Source organism: Xenopus tropicalis, chromosome 1 (assembly GCF_000004195.4).
Source record: "Xenopus tropicalis strain Nigerian chromosome 1, UCB_Xtro_10.0, whole genome shotgun sequence".
Lineage (NCBI taxonomy): Eukaryota > Metazoa > Chordata > Amphibia > Anura > Pipidae > Xenopus > Xenopus tropicalis.
The window spans coordinates 43,633,935-43,651,832 of record NC_030677.2 but is presented as its reverse complement, the minus strand read 5'-3'; the positions used below and the strand labels follow the sequence as shown (position 1 = coordinate 43,651,832).

The 17,898-nt window shown below is 38.1% G+C and overlaps 1 protein-coding gene across 8 annotated transcripts in view; it reads right to left on the bottom strand.

Annotated features, from left to right (window-relative positions):
• fat1 (FAT atypical cadherin 1) overlaps positions 1 to 17,898 on the bottom strand; it is a 137,278-nt gene that overhangs the window by 27,912 nt on the left and 91,468 nt on the right. For all 8 annotated transcript variants that reach the window (XR_208254.4, XM_004911187.4, XM_018095676.2 and 5 more), the window contains 5 exons: positions 11,945 to 12,220; positions 11,627 to 11,837; positions 4,347 to 8,414; positions 3,716 to 3,912; positions 2,011 to 2,164 (listed from right to left, as the gene is read on the bottom strand). Coding sequence is in view for 7 of the 8 variants with exons in the window: in XM_004911187.4 (XP_004911244.1) it covers positions 2,011 to 2,164; positions 3,716 to 3,912; positions 4,347 to 8,414; positions 11,627 to 11,837; positions 11,945 to 12,220 (4,906 nt within the window). In the remaining variant the exon portion in view is untranslated. The remainder of the gene's footprint in view (positions 1 to 2,010; positions 2,165 to 3,715; positions 3,913 to 4,346; positions 8,415 to 11,626; positions 11,838 to 11,944; positions 12,221 to 17,898) is intronic.

The following is a 17,898-nucleotide window of genomic DNA, read 5'->3' as shown; positions in this document are numbered from 1 at the left end:
AGGCAGTGGAACATAAAATCAAGGAATACACATCAACTATTTTATTTTCCCTCATATCTGTGTCCTTAAATTGCATTCATCCATCTTAATGTTGCCTTCCACTTTCTGCTGATCACAGGATGCAAAGGAAACTTAAGGTCTCTCTATTTTAGAATATTTTTTTTTTGCTTAGTGACTGAGGGCATTTAGTGATTTGGCCTGTTTTGCTGCATGGGAATCCACAGGGACAAAAGCAGCTGTCAGAGGCCGCATCAAGTCCTACGCGCTATTCTACAAGGGTCCCTAGGAAGAGAGAGCTAAGAATACAATGCAGATTGAAGCTGAAATAAATAGGCACTGTTTACTGTAGCCAGATTTTGAAAAAATCTTATGTTGTAATAATCCTTAAAGTGCCGGAGTGCTTTGGTAACACTCTACATGGCAAGATCATACACACCACAGATCTAAAAGAACTGTAAAATATATATCACCTGCCACCCTTAGGGTAATGGTACATGGGCGATTCGGAGTGTTCTTGCACTTATGCATTTTAGAGCCCGGTAAGCTAGTTCCAAAACACCCAGAAATGGCCTTCATTCATTCTAATGAAAATCTTCTGCACCCACAAATGCATTCTTGAGCCAGGCAAAGATCACTTGAAAACCCCGGAATTCTTAAGGGAAATTTGTCTGATCCGCAAATACAGGCCATTCCCACAGGTATAACTGGAAAGGTTTTTAGCCTGCCCACCATGCTGGAATTGTAAGCTCTACGGGGCAGGGACCTCCTTCATCTTGTGTTTCTGACTCTTATTGCAACTGCACCTTGTATTTATTTGTATTTATTGTTGTACTTTGTATTTATCCATCTTTAAACCCCTGTCTGTATTAATGAATTCTACTGTACAGCGCTGCGTACATAGGTAGCGCTTTATAAATAAAGATATACATACAAAGTGTCTTTAATCACTCCATGTGTCTTTGTCCTTAAAATAGTGCCATAGATTTTATGATAACTGTTTCTTACAGGATAAGGGACATTTTTTTTATAATTAGAGAGTATAAGAGTTAAGAGTCTAATTTTTGGGGATGGTTTAAAAGTAGAGTTGCCCGTGTCCTAAGACCAAAAATGTTCCTAACACGGTTAACTGCCACAGTCAAGCCCCAAAAATGGTGTAAAATGTAAAAATAATGCAGAAAACTAACAATTACATGTGATAAATTGGGGTTTAAAATGAAAATTGGGCAAAATTATGATGCAAAATTCAGGAGAATTGACTTAAAATTAACTTGCTCCCACTGAAATACATTAAAACATGAAGGGACTGTAAAAAATATTGTATCCGTACATATGACTGGGAGCTGCAACACCCTCTGTTAAAGCACCTTCTCTAGGCTGCAAAACAAGGCAGCATGTTTCATGCCTACTAGGTAAACCTGTCCAGCATGAAGCCCCACCCCCCTTTGCACACCTTCTCTTTCTGACTGATTGATTTTAATTAAAGCAGAGGCAGTGAGCATGCCCAGTAGGCACCTCTTTGAGATCTTCAGAGGGTGGAGCTTCACGCTAGGCAAGGAAGTAAAAGTACTGCTGTTACACTGCTTGTAATAGAGAAACAAAATAAATCTGCATGCAGGGAGAAAGGTATGTTATTCTGGGGGCTGAGTAATTTTAGGGAATTTTAGAATAAAAGATTGACTTGTTTTTTAAGACTAAGGAAAAAGCCTATGAAGATATAACAAATAATGAGCTCAAATTTTATTGCTACTTATAATAAATACAGAGTAGTTTCTATTTAAGTCAATGTATGGTTAAAAGAGTACAGTCTGAGTATCTCACTGCACTATTTAATTGAATTCATGCTAGTTATTCCTGAATTGACAAATTCTTGTATTCCAAAGCACTGTTACTTTTACTTTAACTAACGGTTTATTACCAAGATATATAGAATGGCATTTTCCCCAGAACAGTTAATAGCAAGACGTTCTATAAAGCAGAGAAGCAGAGGCTGCTGTTACTTCTACAACTCACCTGTGAATGGATTGAGATGGAATTTCTCAGCACCCACACCGTGCAGGGTATAAATGATCTCAGCATTAGAGCGAATGTCGGCATCGCTAGCAGCCACCTGGAGAATTACTCTGCCAGCGAGGGCATCCTCTGAAATTGTCTCAGCGTAGGAAGTCTTCAGGGAGGGAAACAAAAAGATAGAAAAATATTGATCAGAGTGAGGATCCCATGCTTGGTGTTATAATCTGAGTTCCAAAAATATAAACAACTGGAGCGACTGACATTTAAGCATGGAAAATAAAATTATTCTACGCTTTTAGCTTAAAACTGAATATGTACAGTCGCTTGCTCTTCTCTAGTTTTATAAACCTGAAGGGACTGTTGTTCAATAAAAGCCTGGAGGCAGCAGGTTGAATATCACATCTGGTCCATGCTAGGTCAGAGTTTAGAGCCCCACATGCCATACTATAGACAATTCCAGGTCAAGGATCAATTCTTTATATGTCTATTATCTTTACCCTTTATTTTTTTGCTTATTAAATGTCAACATGTTCTCAGTGGTTAGTGAAAAATAATCCCTGGAAATATGTTTAGGCAAAATTCCAAGGTTTATGATAAGTAAATGCTGGCGTTTGACATTTCCTCTCGCTGTCAAAACGAATGTAGTTAATATTCCCAAAGCACAGCAAGTTTACTTAATATTCCCACAGCACAAATGATATCTGTGTAAGTCTAATCCCATTCGCAAGAGAATTCCCCCCCCCCTCCCCCCTCCAGTTGTACAGTCGACTGCTGGTGTAAATTATAGTAGCTACAGTATATATATATATATATATATATATATATATAAATGGCTTTGTACAACAAACTGAATAACAAAACCCAAACTAAATCTGTAACATAAATAAAAGACAACATGATTAAAAGCTGATCTTTGGGGCATACTGTGGGTTAAAAAAAACTATAAATCTTTCCCAATTCAACAACAGTTTTGTCACAATCAATTTCAGCCCTAATTTCTCTCACCATAGGGCCCGAATTATGAAAAGAGAATGAGTTCATTATCAATTAACTGCAGCTATGCGTGTAGCATAATTCTAGGTACCCTTGGCAGGCTGGCATTGGGTGCACAAATCCACAATGTAAGTTGTGTTTTTGCCTCTCATAAATAAAAGTCAGGAATATCTGCAGCAATGGCATTTTCCAGGGTTTGGCAGAAACATTTCTCAGTGGTTAGTATTGATATTCCACCTAGTGGCAAAATGTGGGGCACGAAAATCACCAAGAAGTTGCCCGGTCTGTTTTTGTTGAAACCAACAAACCTCGGTTTATAAATGGGGCGCTGCCTGCTTAACTATAACATACAAAATTCAGTGTGATTGCGCCTTACACCAAAGCAAATATTTCTCCTCGCCCAATAAGCCCCATTGAAAGTACTGAACATCCTCTATAAGGAGGATGGGATCAAAAAATTAAGGAAATATGTACCTCCCTTTATATTTTTCTTTTACACAGACATACCTGTGTAAAAAAATACACTGTATATACATATACGCAAGATATTTTTAGAAAAAGGGTTTTTGCCTTTTAATGGCCCACATTCATGGCCAGACTGTATATGATGTACTCATCCACAAGCAGGACATAACTAGTATACAGGTTAAAAAACATCAGAATCATTACACTGGAATTTACAATAAAATGCAGGAGGTGTCAGTCATAATACCTTTTCACAAACTGGAGTGTTGTCATTGGCATCAAGGACTTTCACTTCTACCACCGCTTTGGTTGCAAATGTCCCATCTGTTGCTGTTATGTTTAGAAGATAATTGTCCTTCACTTCCCTGTCAAGTGGTTTTCTCACATAGACTTTCCATTCATGCTGCATATTTTCAATGGCAAACTGCCCTAGTGGGTCTCCACCTGCAGCAACAAAAATAAAACACGTAATGAGATCAGTGAGTTTAGAAGCTTTTATAATAATAGCAGTTGTCCCTTCAAATTTGCTCATTTGCTGTTAATGAAAGTTAATGTTATATTACATGTATTCTAGGGATTTTTTTTTTATACTTTATTTATACAGACCACAAGTTTGAAATTAGTCCACATGCACTCAGGAAACATTTTGGGGTAATGTAATATCAGGAGCAAAGTTTGCTACACTTCTTATCGCCTATAGCAACCAATCAGCAGGTCGCATTTACTGGTCAAATGTTTAAAAGCAAGCATCTTATTGGTCGCTTTGGGTTACTGCTCCTGGGCCAATTTACAGAAAGATCCCTTATTCAGAAAGCCTGAGCATTCTGGATAACAGGTCCCACACACGTAATATGTTTTAAGTTACTGTATAAGCTTACCTGTTATATGAAAGGTGACTTCTTTGTTTATTTCCTCTGTATCATTATCAGTGGTGCTCAGAATAGCAATCACGCCATCAGGGGGGTCATCTTCACTCACAGTGCCTTTATAGATTTCTGCAGTGAAGCGTGGAGGATTGTCATTCACATCCATTACTGTAACTTCAATGGTACTAGAAGATGAAAGCACTTTGTCACCGTGGTCGTAAGCAACAACAACAATATGATACTTGTTTGTTTTCTCATGGTCAAGCTCGCCAAGAGTGGTGACCCATCCTGTTTCCCGATCCACTGAGAAAAGTTCTTTAATTTCCTCCAAGTCCTGTGAATGCCCCAACATATATGAAACTTGTCCATTGGATCCTACATCCAAATCAAATGCTCTTACTTGGACGACTTTGGTTCCTTCGGGAAGATTTTCTACGATGAATGCTTTATATGGATTTGAATCAAACACAGGAGCATTGTCATTGACATCTTTGACTAAAATGCTAACGTCCACAGAGGAAATGATCTCATGTTCTCCATGAAGATTGTGTGCCAGCACGTAAAATTGGTACCATTTGGTTGACTCATGATCCAATTGTTTTTCAAGTTTGAGTCGGCCATTTTGTTTGTCAATAACAAAAACATCATCTAGATTACTTTCAAGTGTATTTCCTTTCATAAGAGAGTATATTATAGGTTCATTGCTTTCAGCTTTAACAACATCAAGTTCTGTACCAACGGCAGTATCTTCAGATATACTTAAAGTATAAAATGGTTCAGAGAACTTTGGTAGAACAACTTCTGGTGGAAGAATTCTAATGAAGACTGGCACAAGAGACTCTTTCTGTGGTGTTCCACCATCAGTTGCTTTAACAAAGAATGAATACACTTCATCTTCCAAGCCAATCAAACTCTCTTTTGTTATAATGGTGCCAGAGGATTGGGATATTCCGAAATTTTCTTCAACGCTTGCAGACTGTGCCTCAATGGAATAGAAAATATCAGCGTTTGCTCCCTCATCACTGTCAGAGGCTATGACTTTAACAATGGGGGTACCACGGGGAACATCGGATGCAATGCTTACTTTATACTCTGTGGCCCGGAACTGTGGAACATTGTCATTAGAATCCGTAAGTATTACATTAACGATGCAGAAGCCAACTTTCCCACCGGTATCTTTTGCCATTACACTTACAGGGATTACTTTATTTGTTGGGATTTCTCGATCAAACCTTTCTGCAGTAAACAGCTGTCCTCTCTCATTGATGTTAAAATTATCTTTGGCAAAATCATTTATAATATGATAGGTAAGTTGCCCATACAGTCCTTTATCTTCATCGACAGCCTTTAGCTCAGTAACAAGTGTTTGCACTGGAGAGTTTTCTGACAGTTCCACTTCATATTCATTTTGTCCAAACTTAGGACTGTGCAGATTGGCACTTTTTACAGTAACATGAACCTGAGCAGAACTTCTAAAAACACCATCGGACACTGAAACATTGATCGAATAGAATGGATTCAAAATCATTTTTCGCAGGTAGGAAACGGTTATTACGCCAGTTTTACTGTTAATAATAAAGTTCATGTCATCATTCCCTGAAAGGATTGAATATTCTAACTTTTCAGTATCTGAACTATCTGCATCGGTGGCTTTGACACAAGTTACAAAGTGCCCTGGTTTAGAAAGCTCACTGATTTTAACTTCATAAACTTGCTGGATAAAGGCTGGTGGGTTATCATTGAGATCAGTCAATCCGATATGTACAGAAATGTCATTGCTGAGTGGTGGAATTCCATTATCTGTAGCCCTTACTACTAAAGTGCATTCCTGGAAGTACTCGTAATCCAATGGCTTGGCAGTTTCAATAAGTCCACTGCTGGCGTCTATGTGAAAATACTGTGATATATTTCCACTTGTTTCAACCAAGTGAAAAGAAATAGCATTGTTCTGTCCTGAATCGGGATCTTTTGCATTTATTTGAACAACAGATGTTCCAATAACAGATGCTTCCGACAAGGTGGCAGCATATGTTTTCTCTCTAAATACAGGTGGGTTATCATTAACATCCTCCAAGATAATGTCAACAAAAACCTCAGCATGTGCCCCAGTAAGGGAATCTGTGGCTCGAACTCTGAGTTTGTAGGCTGGGTGTGATTCAAAATCCAATGGAGCAAATACATTTATTACACCGGTGTTAAAGTTTATATTAAACTGATTAAAGGGATCGCCATCTGTGATACTGTAAATGATTCGATATCCTTCGGGACTGTTGGCTTGCACATGCACAACAGGACTATGAAGATTGGCATTTTCAGCAATCTCTGCACTGTAGAAAGGATTTTCAAAGACTGGCATGGCTTTATTCATGACGGTAATTGGAACAACAACCTCAGATGAATAAGAGGGGTTTCCACTGTCTTTTGCTACTACTGTTATAAAATATTCTTTGTTAGAAGAATCTGGATCAAACTGCTTTTTTAACTTTATCTCCCCAGATGGACCAATCTGGAACTGCTGGGAATGTTCCTTTAGATAATAGGTTATTTCTCCATTCTTGCCAATGTCTCTATCCACAGCAGTGACATGTCGGATAAGATGACCCTCTGGAGCATCTATCTGAACCATGGCATAATAAGGAAGATTAACAAAAACAGGGTTATTGTCATTTACATCTTCTACTGTAACCTGCACTAAGACATGAGCAACTGTTGGGGGTTTCTGCTCATCACTGACTTCTACCACCAGTTCAAACAGATCCTCTTCCTCTCGATCAAATGGAATTCCAGTAGTTGAAAGTACTCCAGATGTAGGACTAATTTTAAACCTGGGATCTGGGTTAAGAATGTGAAAAAATAAGGGTTCATTAATACGACTGCCCAGGGGACTAATGATAGTTAAGGTTTTTACTTTGGTGGCATTCTCCAGAACAGTTGCAGAGTAGGAACGCTGTGTGAATTTTAGAGAACTTTCCTTGCTCTCTTTCACATTAATTTTAACAGATGTCAAGCTTGAGAATCGCCCATCAGACGCTCTAATTGTAAGCTCATATCTGCTTCTTAAATTTGTTGTGTTTTGCACAGTGATGGTTCCTTTCAAGGGATCAATCAAGAATTTATCTCCAATGTTACCTTCAATAATAGAATATATGAGTTGGGAATATGCCCCAGAATCATCATCTGTTGCATTGACTGTTATTACCCTTACTCCTTTGTATGTTGGCAATAAAAGAGAGGTTTCGTAGACATCTTTGGAAAAAACTGGAGCGCAATCATTGATGTCTACAACATATATAGTAACATTTGCAGCATTTTCAGCAAATAGTCGTGGATAGCCCATATCGTGCACTTGAACGGTAAAGTGGAATATGTTTGTTTGTTCATAATCCAGGCTCAATAAAGTACGCAGGGCACCAGTACTTGAATCAATAGCAAAATATTTGTGGACCGATGGTTCAACAATTTGATAAACAAGCAGTGCATTTGATTCCTGGTCACTATCAGTCGCTCTTATTACTAAAGGGATATTATCATCAGTCAGAACAACACTGTTGGGTGGAGCAGATTCACTAATAAGGCCTCTGTAGTTAGTCTGAGCAAACACTGGAAAGTTGTCGTTCTCATCACGAACATGCACTGTAAGAGTGCTATTGGTGGACAAGCCCGCCATGTTTGTTGCTTGAACAGTAAGTGTGAAAGATGGCAATGTTTCAAAATCAAGCTGCTTCTGGGTTGTAACAACACCAGAGTTTGGATTGATATCAAAGGAATTCAGAGTATTTCCATCCCTTATTTCATAGACTACAGAGGACTGACTGTAGGCAGAAAGCATTGCAACAAAGCTGCCAACATGAGCGGTTTCACTGATTTCAGAAGAATACTCCTTCTTTGTAAACTTTGGAGCTGCATTGTTGGAAATTGTGACAAAAATGTGTATAGATGTTATCTGGCTCAGCGGAGGGATGCCATGATCTGTGGCTTTGACCACTAACTCATATCGCCCGTGGTTATTTCGATCAAGCTCTTTTGCCGTCTTGATAATTCCCAAAACCGGATCAATTGTAAAAGCATTAGCAGTGTTCCCTATAGTAGAAAAATACAAGAATGAAAAACGTTGCAAAACAATACAGAGCATTAAAATCATGTTATACTACCAAAAATCTGCTACAGTGCACTCTGCTGCTCTCCTTGGAATCATTTTATGATTATATTACTATGCCTTTGAGCTTTCCAAAAACTCATTTTGTAAATCATTAAGAAAAATGTAAACAGATTTACTTTAAAAATGGGGCTTTGCCTCCAGACTGGAAAATATTAAGAAACTCATTTTCTTTGGATTAGTTAAATTAAAATTTGTACAAGTTGTCCATCTTGGATCTGTCACTGCTAGGTGTTACAATGGCTTCCCATGCAATCATTGTATCTTTCAAGCACCGTTTACCCCAAGAGAAGCCTTGCCAAGATCAAGATAACATGAACGTTCACAAAGAGATTTTCAAGTAAAACTTCAGCTAGTCAAACTGAAGTCCTATAACATTTTATTCTTTTAAACATCATTAAAAGATGTTTCAGATAGGATAAGGAGATTCTAAGCTGGATAGCGTAAAGTAGATGATTTGCTTTATTTAGTGGTAATTTGACATATTTTCTGCTTCAAAAATATAATTCTTGTTACTAGAAAATGTGCACAAAACTAACATTTGTTTTAAATAGCTCATTGTACAACAAGAATGAATAAAATCCCATTTCACAAAAAGGGAGAGGGGGGTTATGCTTGCGAGTTGGTAGATGCTCCGCTGGGTCTTGTAAACACTATGTCATTCTTACAATAGAGCATTACAGACTCCCTAAAACATTATAAGCATTCCTGGAATCTCAATGCTATTCATTAGGAAGACTCAAAGTCATAAACGAATCCCCCAGAATCATGATGTGAAATAAATGACATTTAAACATATTCTGAAATGCGATGTATTGTATTGTACAGAGAGATGAAGAGCCAATTAGCATATGCAATGTAAAACAAAATATAATAATATTTGTAATAAAAGCCACAATGTAAATGAAGTGTTTAAAATATTGCTTCATGAACAAGCTAATAACACTGTTCATTTTGCTGGAAAAAAACTTAAGGGTTTACTCATAATTTTATTAAAAACCTAAAAAGAATTACTGAGTGGTTGTCATTGCTAGGGTTGCCACTCGGCCGGTAATTTACCAGCCTAGCCAGGAAAATTACCAGTTAGGGCCAGTGTCGGTATTACAGATTTATCAGCAATGTAATTGCACTCAGATAGATTTTCATAAGCAGCACTTCTCCTCCCACCCCCAATCTGCCTTTATCCCACCCCGATTTGCCCATTCCCCACCCATTGAGGTCATTGCTTTGCCTCTGTGATGTACCGGCTGGCCTCCCTGGACCGCAGGTCAAAACCACCATTTATTCCATTGCTCTGTTGGTGGGGTCTTGGTGGACCACACCCCACCAACATTTCCACTTATGCTGCCATTAACAAACATGTACAGGTCTTAAGCCAGTGTTCTAGAAATGGTTATGGTTAAAAACATAGGCTAAAAAAGCATGGGTAAATGGGATGGAAGCAAGCAGTCTGTGAATCTATGCACATTGTAAGCTCTTGCAAACAGAGTTCCCTTCCGTATATTTTCCCCACTGTTGCACGGTGCTAGGGTTGCACAGGAAAATTAGTCACCAGTTGAAAACCTCTGCGACAATGCAATACACCGCAATAAAGGGAATAAAGGGAATCGTTGAGGAAAAGTGGCGTGATGTTGTCTGCAGTAGGAAACTTTGCCAACTTTGAAAAACCGAAGTGATGCCAGTGAAAGGCTTTTCAGGGAGGTTACTTGCCTGCAGTAGCATAGATTTCCCCATGGGACATTAGCCTAAGACTTGCTGTTTAAGATAATACAGTGCTTATCATTTACATGTTGTTTTCGCTAATAGAATAGGCAATCAATACTGTTTTATAAATAACTAGTAATCTCTTATTTTTTTATAATCATGTTCCCTAGCACTGTACAACAGTGGGGAACAGTCTCGTTGTGGGACATAACCTTAATTCATGCTTGTAAACCACCGTGAGTATAACTGAGTTACAGGGGCGTAAACCCCCAAAATATAACTATTCTAAATAGTAACAAAACATAATGAAAGAAAATGCTAATCTAAGCAACTTTCCCATATATATATAAATTGCAAGTGTTGAATGGTTTTTAAATGTAATTGGAGGTGATGTGAGCATTAAAGTCTTGGATGGAGAAAAGATGAAATTTGCTACATTGTAGACTACTTCAAAACCACATCAGATTTTTAATTCAATGAAAAGTCCATAAAAATTATTTTCTTTCATCAAGCAAAGTTTATTTTTGTGTGCACATCTCGTCTAAGAAGGTACAATTCTCAATTATCCTACACTACAAATAAACATAAACCAGAAACATTTCACAAGTGACCTAGAGGCTGCTCCTCCCCACAGTTCCACTACTTTAGTCTCCCAAGGGGGAGCTCCTGCACAGTGTGAGAACGTAAACTCTAAACGGCTGACCTCAAACTGTAGCATAGCATTAGATTATTTTTGATGTTGATGAATAACAGGAGCAGGCTTACAATACCCCACAGATGAAGGAGATGTTAGCCATTCAAATGAGGCCAAAGTATGGCAGACACAAAGCAGAATTATTAAAGGCGTGAATAAATAAAGAGGGGGTACAAAGCTGAAGAACACAAGAAGTAAGCCAAAAATACTAATCTGGATACTATGATAATGACACTTAATTTAAGGCTCACTGTTACACATAAAGCTGAAAGGACTTGGGGGGCATTGACACAGTAATGAATAGTCTTGTGTTATTCAAAGGAAAACATTAAGTAATTAGGGGGGAAAGTCATTTTATTTCAAACTGAACAAGGCATAATAACTTTTTCTGCTTGCCGTGGGGAATCTATTTCCTGTTATCTATGTGCCCATATAATTTCTTCCACAAGTCTTTGTAAGACTTAGAAAAAGAAAGAAAATCAAATGCACAGAATTTTTTCTTCTTGGGTCATCAATGATAATCCAAAATATAAAGTTATAATGCATGCCAATTCCATTCTTTGCTTTATTTCTATACAGAACCAGAGTATACCCTTTATTGAAACTTAATATATTACGTACATGTAATGTTACATATTCTAGAAAGCATTCTCTCTTATAGTAAGACAGATGCATTATCAATGTACCAAGCAGCAACTGAAATTGGAATAGGCAGACAATGCTGGCAGTACTACATACCTGACTCAATAGAATACCCAACTTCAGCATTCTTTCCTTTGTCTTTGTCTAATGCAGAGACTTGCAGAACTGCAGATCCAACCGCCGCTGATTCATAGACTCGACCTTCGTAAAATGAGCTTGTAAACCATGGGGCATGGTCATTTGTGTCAGTCACATTAATAACAATTCTGGCAAAGTTGCGCAGGACGGGAACATCTTGATCTCGTACCTGAAAAATGATCACACCAGAAAGGCATCAAGGCAAGTATTTCACTAAGATAAGAAATCTCCCCATTTATTGGTTGAGAGAGAAGCCTATACAATGTAATATCTTACCATTACTGTGAGAATATGCTGCTGCATTGTCTCATGATCTAATTTTTCAGTTGTATATAAGGAACCCGTGGCAGGATCCATTCGAAACTTCTTAAGGCTAACGGGGTCAGTGCTGCTCTGCAGAGTATAAATGAGTTTGTTCTTCTCATCTCGGTCTATGGCAATGACTTGCAAGATTTCAGTGTCGGGCTGTACATCCTCAGGGATGAGAACTTCATACTTGGAGGTAGAAAATTCGGGTCTGTGATCATTTGTATCTATTACTTTAATAGAAACCTAGAAAGAAGGATACAAATTGAAAAAGATTGTTGAGTTCATTGTGCTCTGCTGGACTCAATCCTGTATATCACATATACACATTGACTGGAATGTGCTTAAAGGAACATTATACAGACCAAAATAAGGTATTTTTCAGACATTTTCATGTTGAATATAACAAAGGCACTCGCATGTCTAAGAATTGTATTGTTCCAAATGTATTTCTTTAAAGGAGTAGTAGCACAACTTTTTTTTAATGACCAATACCAAAGGAGATTTGCTCAACCATCCAGGCTGCCTTGTGTAGAGTCGGGGCAAGCAAATTACCCCTCAGCCAGGAAAACTGTGTTCTTTAAAATAAACTGCATGGCAGTACTCTGAAGTAGTGCTTTTTTGTGCCAAAGACAACGGTTTGGGATGGATAAAGGCAAGTGCCTGAAATGTTAACTTATATTTTATGATTATAATTTTTTAAGATTCTTTCATTTTATTCTTGAAAGGCAGTTGCCTCATCAGAGCAATTATAGAGGTTTCCACATATATAATAAATGTAAATATGCCGATATATTCTGCTCCTTGGATCAGGAACTCTGCAACACATGCATTTCTGCCATCTACACAGACCTACCTACAGTAGAGAAGGGCCCTAATTAAAAAGAATATACAAAAACACACACTTTTGTTTTTTAATTGTAGTAAATGTAAGATCAGAAGACAATGTGTGCCCAACATCTGCCAGCCTGCATCATCTGACCTCAATGCGACTCTTGGGTAATCTAAGTGTATGCGCAATGTAGCCTCTGGCAAAGGGCAAGGTCTGCAGAACTGTGAATTGACTTTGAGCAGGTGATTGATCTCTTAACACTAGTTACACAGGCAGCTTGGGCCACCAGGGAATACAAATTGAAACCACGTTCACAATTCAGGTAAATTAGCCTAAACCACTAGACACAAAAAGTAGATTTCACTGAATAGAAGTCACTTATGTCCTTCTTAGAAATTCTGCTGCAACCTTGACCTTGCAAATGTGGCGGAACAGCAGGTCTGCTATAAAAGCTGAATATGCAAACATTTCTCAAACTATGAACGGTGTAACCTACAGCTGCATGTAATACAGTCTGGCTGGGGGTGGAGAGAAAACCTGAAGGAATGTGTGTTAATTAAGATTTCCAAGAGCAGAGGGCATTCTCTGAATTCTTTATTGTGAAAATCCCTATGATTCTTTAAGAGTTTAAACATTCACTCTGCTGTTATGACTGTGTGATTCAGATGCCCTCGGCATAAATCTTTACTGACGGCTCAACAATACATCAGTTTTAGATGCTTGCTATTCGCACAGTGCCAAATATGCCCATACAGTAATCACAAAAATTCTGCATGAGAGCCATTTGATAGCACTGGTAGGTCCATGCTTAGTAAGCATCTCCATTATAAGGTCTAGTTTGGTAATACTAAACCAGAAACATCTATGAAAAATACTTTCAATATGAATACATGAGATAAGGGTTTATGTGTTCTATTTTTTTCGAATGCTTGATGGAAACCTATATGTAGGAATGCTAATTAACGTTTCAATCAGACAAAAAATGTATCTAAGTATAGTTCTTCAACTTGTTCCCTAGCATTGAGTGACAATCTACATTTCCAAAGAAGCCTGTAAGTCCCAGTAGGACGTATATAGATAATAAATGAACAGCATGTGCGCACCACTTCATGCTTTCTAATAGTACTGATTAGCATACACTAGTTGTCTTATCAGCAGGAGAGATCTATTATAGCTTTTGGTTGGGTTCTTTTTCTCCCTATGGAGAGGACGTGTCTACTAATAAAACAGGTGAAAAGTGGACTTAAAAGTAATATAGAAATTTAATTAATATGGAAAAATATAAAATATTGAAAGGCTGGTAATTTTTTTTCCCAAAAAAGTGGTCACTCTAGAGGATGGGATTATTTCTACAGAACAGCGCTGTATACATAAGTAGCACTTTATAAATAAAGATATACATACATACATTCAATGAAATACACTTAGAATTATTCACACTATAAAGTTAAGTGTATTATGCTAATAAACAGAATTATCTGGTAGAGCTAGAAATTAACCATACACGGGCCGATAGAACGCCTAACACAGTTTGTTGCCCAGTTTATAGGGCCCTCCCCAACTAATATCTGCCCAAAAATTGGCAGATGTCGATCAGGCAGGTTTAAAAATCCAGACACAGTGAGGAACATATTAGCTCGCTTATCAGCCCTAATCAACCCATCGGCTTGTTAATCGGGAATGCATCAGCTCAAAGATCAGCCCGATGTCTCCTATCTCAAGGTGGGCATATCAGTAAAATATCAGCTCGTTTGGCTGAAGCGTTCCTGACCTTGACAATATATTGACAATATATTTACATGTATGGCCAGTTTCCATATTATTGAGTGCCACATTTAAAGGAAAGGGGGCAGAAAGCACTGCTACTAATTATATTATTCTGACACTCTTTAAGGGGATCTTAAATATTGTACTCTATATTAAAATTTTGGGGTAAGTGTGCCCTGTTCTAGAGTTATCTGAACAAAGGATTTATTTAAAGTCTGTAAAAGTACTTCAGAAAAGTTTAGAACAAGGGCTAAAAATGGAACTGGATGACTGAGTTTTCCCCAATGGCAATGGATAAGCTTGAAGATCCAGCGGGAAACCAAAAAGGACAAGACCAAAGGTCAAATGCCTTCTAATAAGGCTCTAAAAGAAATGTAATTAAAGATTACTTTGAACAGTAATTTAGAGAAAACCTAGCAGCATCTGTCCCTGTAAATTTCCCCAAGCTCCATTGCTATCTTTTAACAACAGTCCAATGACACTGTATGCCCTGTTCTAGTCAGCGAGTCCTAGCTTCCATTCAGTGCTTCAGAGGTTTGAGGGCTGAACAAATAACTCAAAATGTCAAGGAAGATCTAACAAGGGGATTCTTCTAGTGAGAACATCCATTTTCAAAAGATGCCTCTCTGTCTCTGATGCCACCGCAGCAGTGTCTAATTCGAGCCAAAATACCTGGACTAAAATAGATAACTTTCAGCTGTTCACAGCACTGGACTTTTTGCAAATACAGAATACTTCTAAATACCGAAGTGGGAACCAGGAGCCAGTGTATGTGTGCCTGGAGAGCAAATACCATGCAAATACAATGCATGCAACATGTGAGTAAAAATTAATGATCTACGTTCAGTGAAACTCTGCTATACTGTAAGGCCCAGATGCACAGCAGGCGTGGATATCAGCCCTACAGTATAACTGCATTAGGCAGAACTTCTATAACTTCATTTTTGGTTATATTTGCCTTTGTTTTACTCAGTATGGACTTGTATATTCAATGCTTAGTATTGCTGCCTTGTAGTGTTGGTGTCCTGGGTTCAATCCCAGCCAGGGCACTGTGTGGGTTTCTTGGGTTACCAGCGCCTGATAAATCTAACCATAGTGAGTGTAAGTATGAGAGGCCCTTCAATGGAAAGCTCCACTGAGGCAGGGAATGATCTCTGCAAAGCACTGTGGAATCATTGTTATATAAAGAATTATAAGAAAATAAAAAACAACAAGCTGCATTGTAATAGTCTTCATATTAAGGCCCAGCTGAAGTGTTGCCATGCACTTTCAATAACAGAGCAGGGGCATGATGTATTTGAATATACATTTAACTAAGGGGCACTCTTTGCGTGCCAGGTGAAATATCCAACGCTTAGTAAAGCGCACAACTTTATAGCATATAACTCAGCCCTGTTTTAGATAGGGCCTCGATGGGCCCCTGGTTCAGCTTGCTGCTTCGAGGGGAGTGCCACCCCTTACCTGCTCCTTTGAATCTAGTGCAGCCTAAAGCAATGCACCACCCAGTGGGCAAACTGCAAAAAAATGGCAGATTGCGGCCTTTTTTTGCACTTTGCACACTGCACGTGGCATTGTAAATAAGCCCTGTATTCTATACTAGTAATAATATTATACCAGATAAACACTAGGAAGAACAAAATTTAAGTTAGAAAACATAGCCTTTTAACAATGATCCAATAAAACCATGTTATCATACTTATGCCCCTCTATTCATAACCTTACAAAACAGGTAAGTAGCATTGGGGTATGGTAGTTTGGCCGAAAAATAACTGACATTAATACTGACATTCCTTTCTGATACCAAATAACGTCAGTAACACTTTAAAGTGGGGTCATAAAAGTCATTAAACCACACCGATCTGAATTGCAAATAACGTAATTAAAATGGAAATTCATTCTATAATTAAGTCAAGGAAAGAGGTTTGATAGTCCTTTAAATAATACAACATTTTAGAAAAGAATATGAAGAGAAGTGGTGGGTAGAATTGGGAAAACAAAATAAGGCAAGAGGGGCAGGCATCCAATAGAAAGGGAAGAAACAAAGAATTTGTAGAAAGCAATGTGCATGATCAAACATCCATAGCTGGTTAAACATTTAGTGCAGTATCATTTAGCAGTGAGATTGTTATGGTGATTGTCAAATGGCTATTTCACAGCTCGTGACACAGAGCAGCAATTTCTGTAAATTAAAATATAAATTATTTATGCATGGACGTAATAGTGAGATTTAATATGACAGGGATATGCAGAGCGGATATTCCCAATGAGAATTCCGTTTCAATGAATATCTGAAAATTAAAGAGTGTCTGCTTAATGTGTGTGGATGACCGCAGAAGCAAGGAATTTTTATGTTACGAAAGGACCTTATATGAATTAAACCTTCTGCCTGCATTACGATTATTTTGAGGTTTTTCTGAAATTGTGAGGATTCTATTAGAATTGCAGGAATTACAAGCCCCTTGAACACATATTAAAGAGAAAGTAATATATATTATATGATTAAGCAGCGAATGTCACCACGGGCTACTAGCTGCTTCCGGAGTGCATTTGCCTGCTGCTAAAGAACCCTGTTAAATGCATTGTATCATGTTCTGTTACCCAAAAGAAATCTGATATAAGAAGTGAACCCAACAATACCATATGCATCCATGACTGAACCCAAGCCCTCCTGCCCTACGAGACTTTGCTGCATAACATTCCCCATAAACCTTTTGAAAGCAGCAATGTATTCAGAGATTTCAGGGTTATCAGTTTCATAGTCTTTTGTAGAAAATGATTCCCAAATTGATTTGCTTTCACTATGTAATTATAGCTTTTTATATATTTAAAATATGATATATACATCATATGGGTCCCACAATAGTTACCATTTGTACAAGTTCACTACAAAATTTCAAAAATGCTGTGTCGGTCTGTAGTGGAGTTGTACATGGGTCTTACTATTTGTAATGGCCTTCACCAAGAGTACCAACATGGGCAGTAGCTCTAGAGGTCTCAGATAAACATTTATGCTGAAGATATAAGAAAACAGATACAGAAATTTTCTTCTGTAACCCCTTTTTGTCAGCTCTAAATGTGATAATTCTTGGTGTTCAAAAGACAAAATGGTTTTAGTATTGAATTTCTGACTGTCAGTTCTAAGCCCACCTGCACACATAGGCAGAAGTGGTCAACTTGAAAAAGCTAGGCATCCCAAACTGGGACCCTCAAGATGCTGCTGAATTACAGCCCCCCCCCCCCCCCCCCCCCCGGGTACAGGGCTTGCAGTTCAACAGCTAGAGCAGACAACATGGGATTCCCTACCATGAATACTAATGAGAAAACA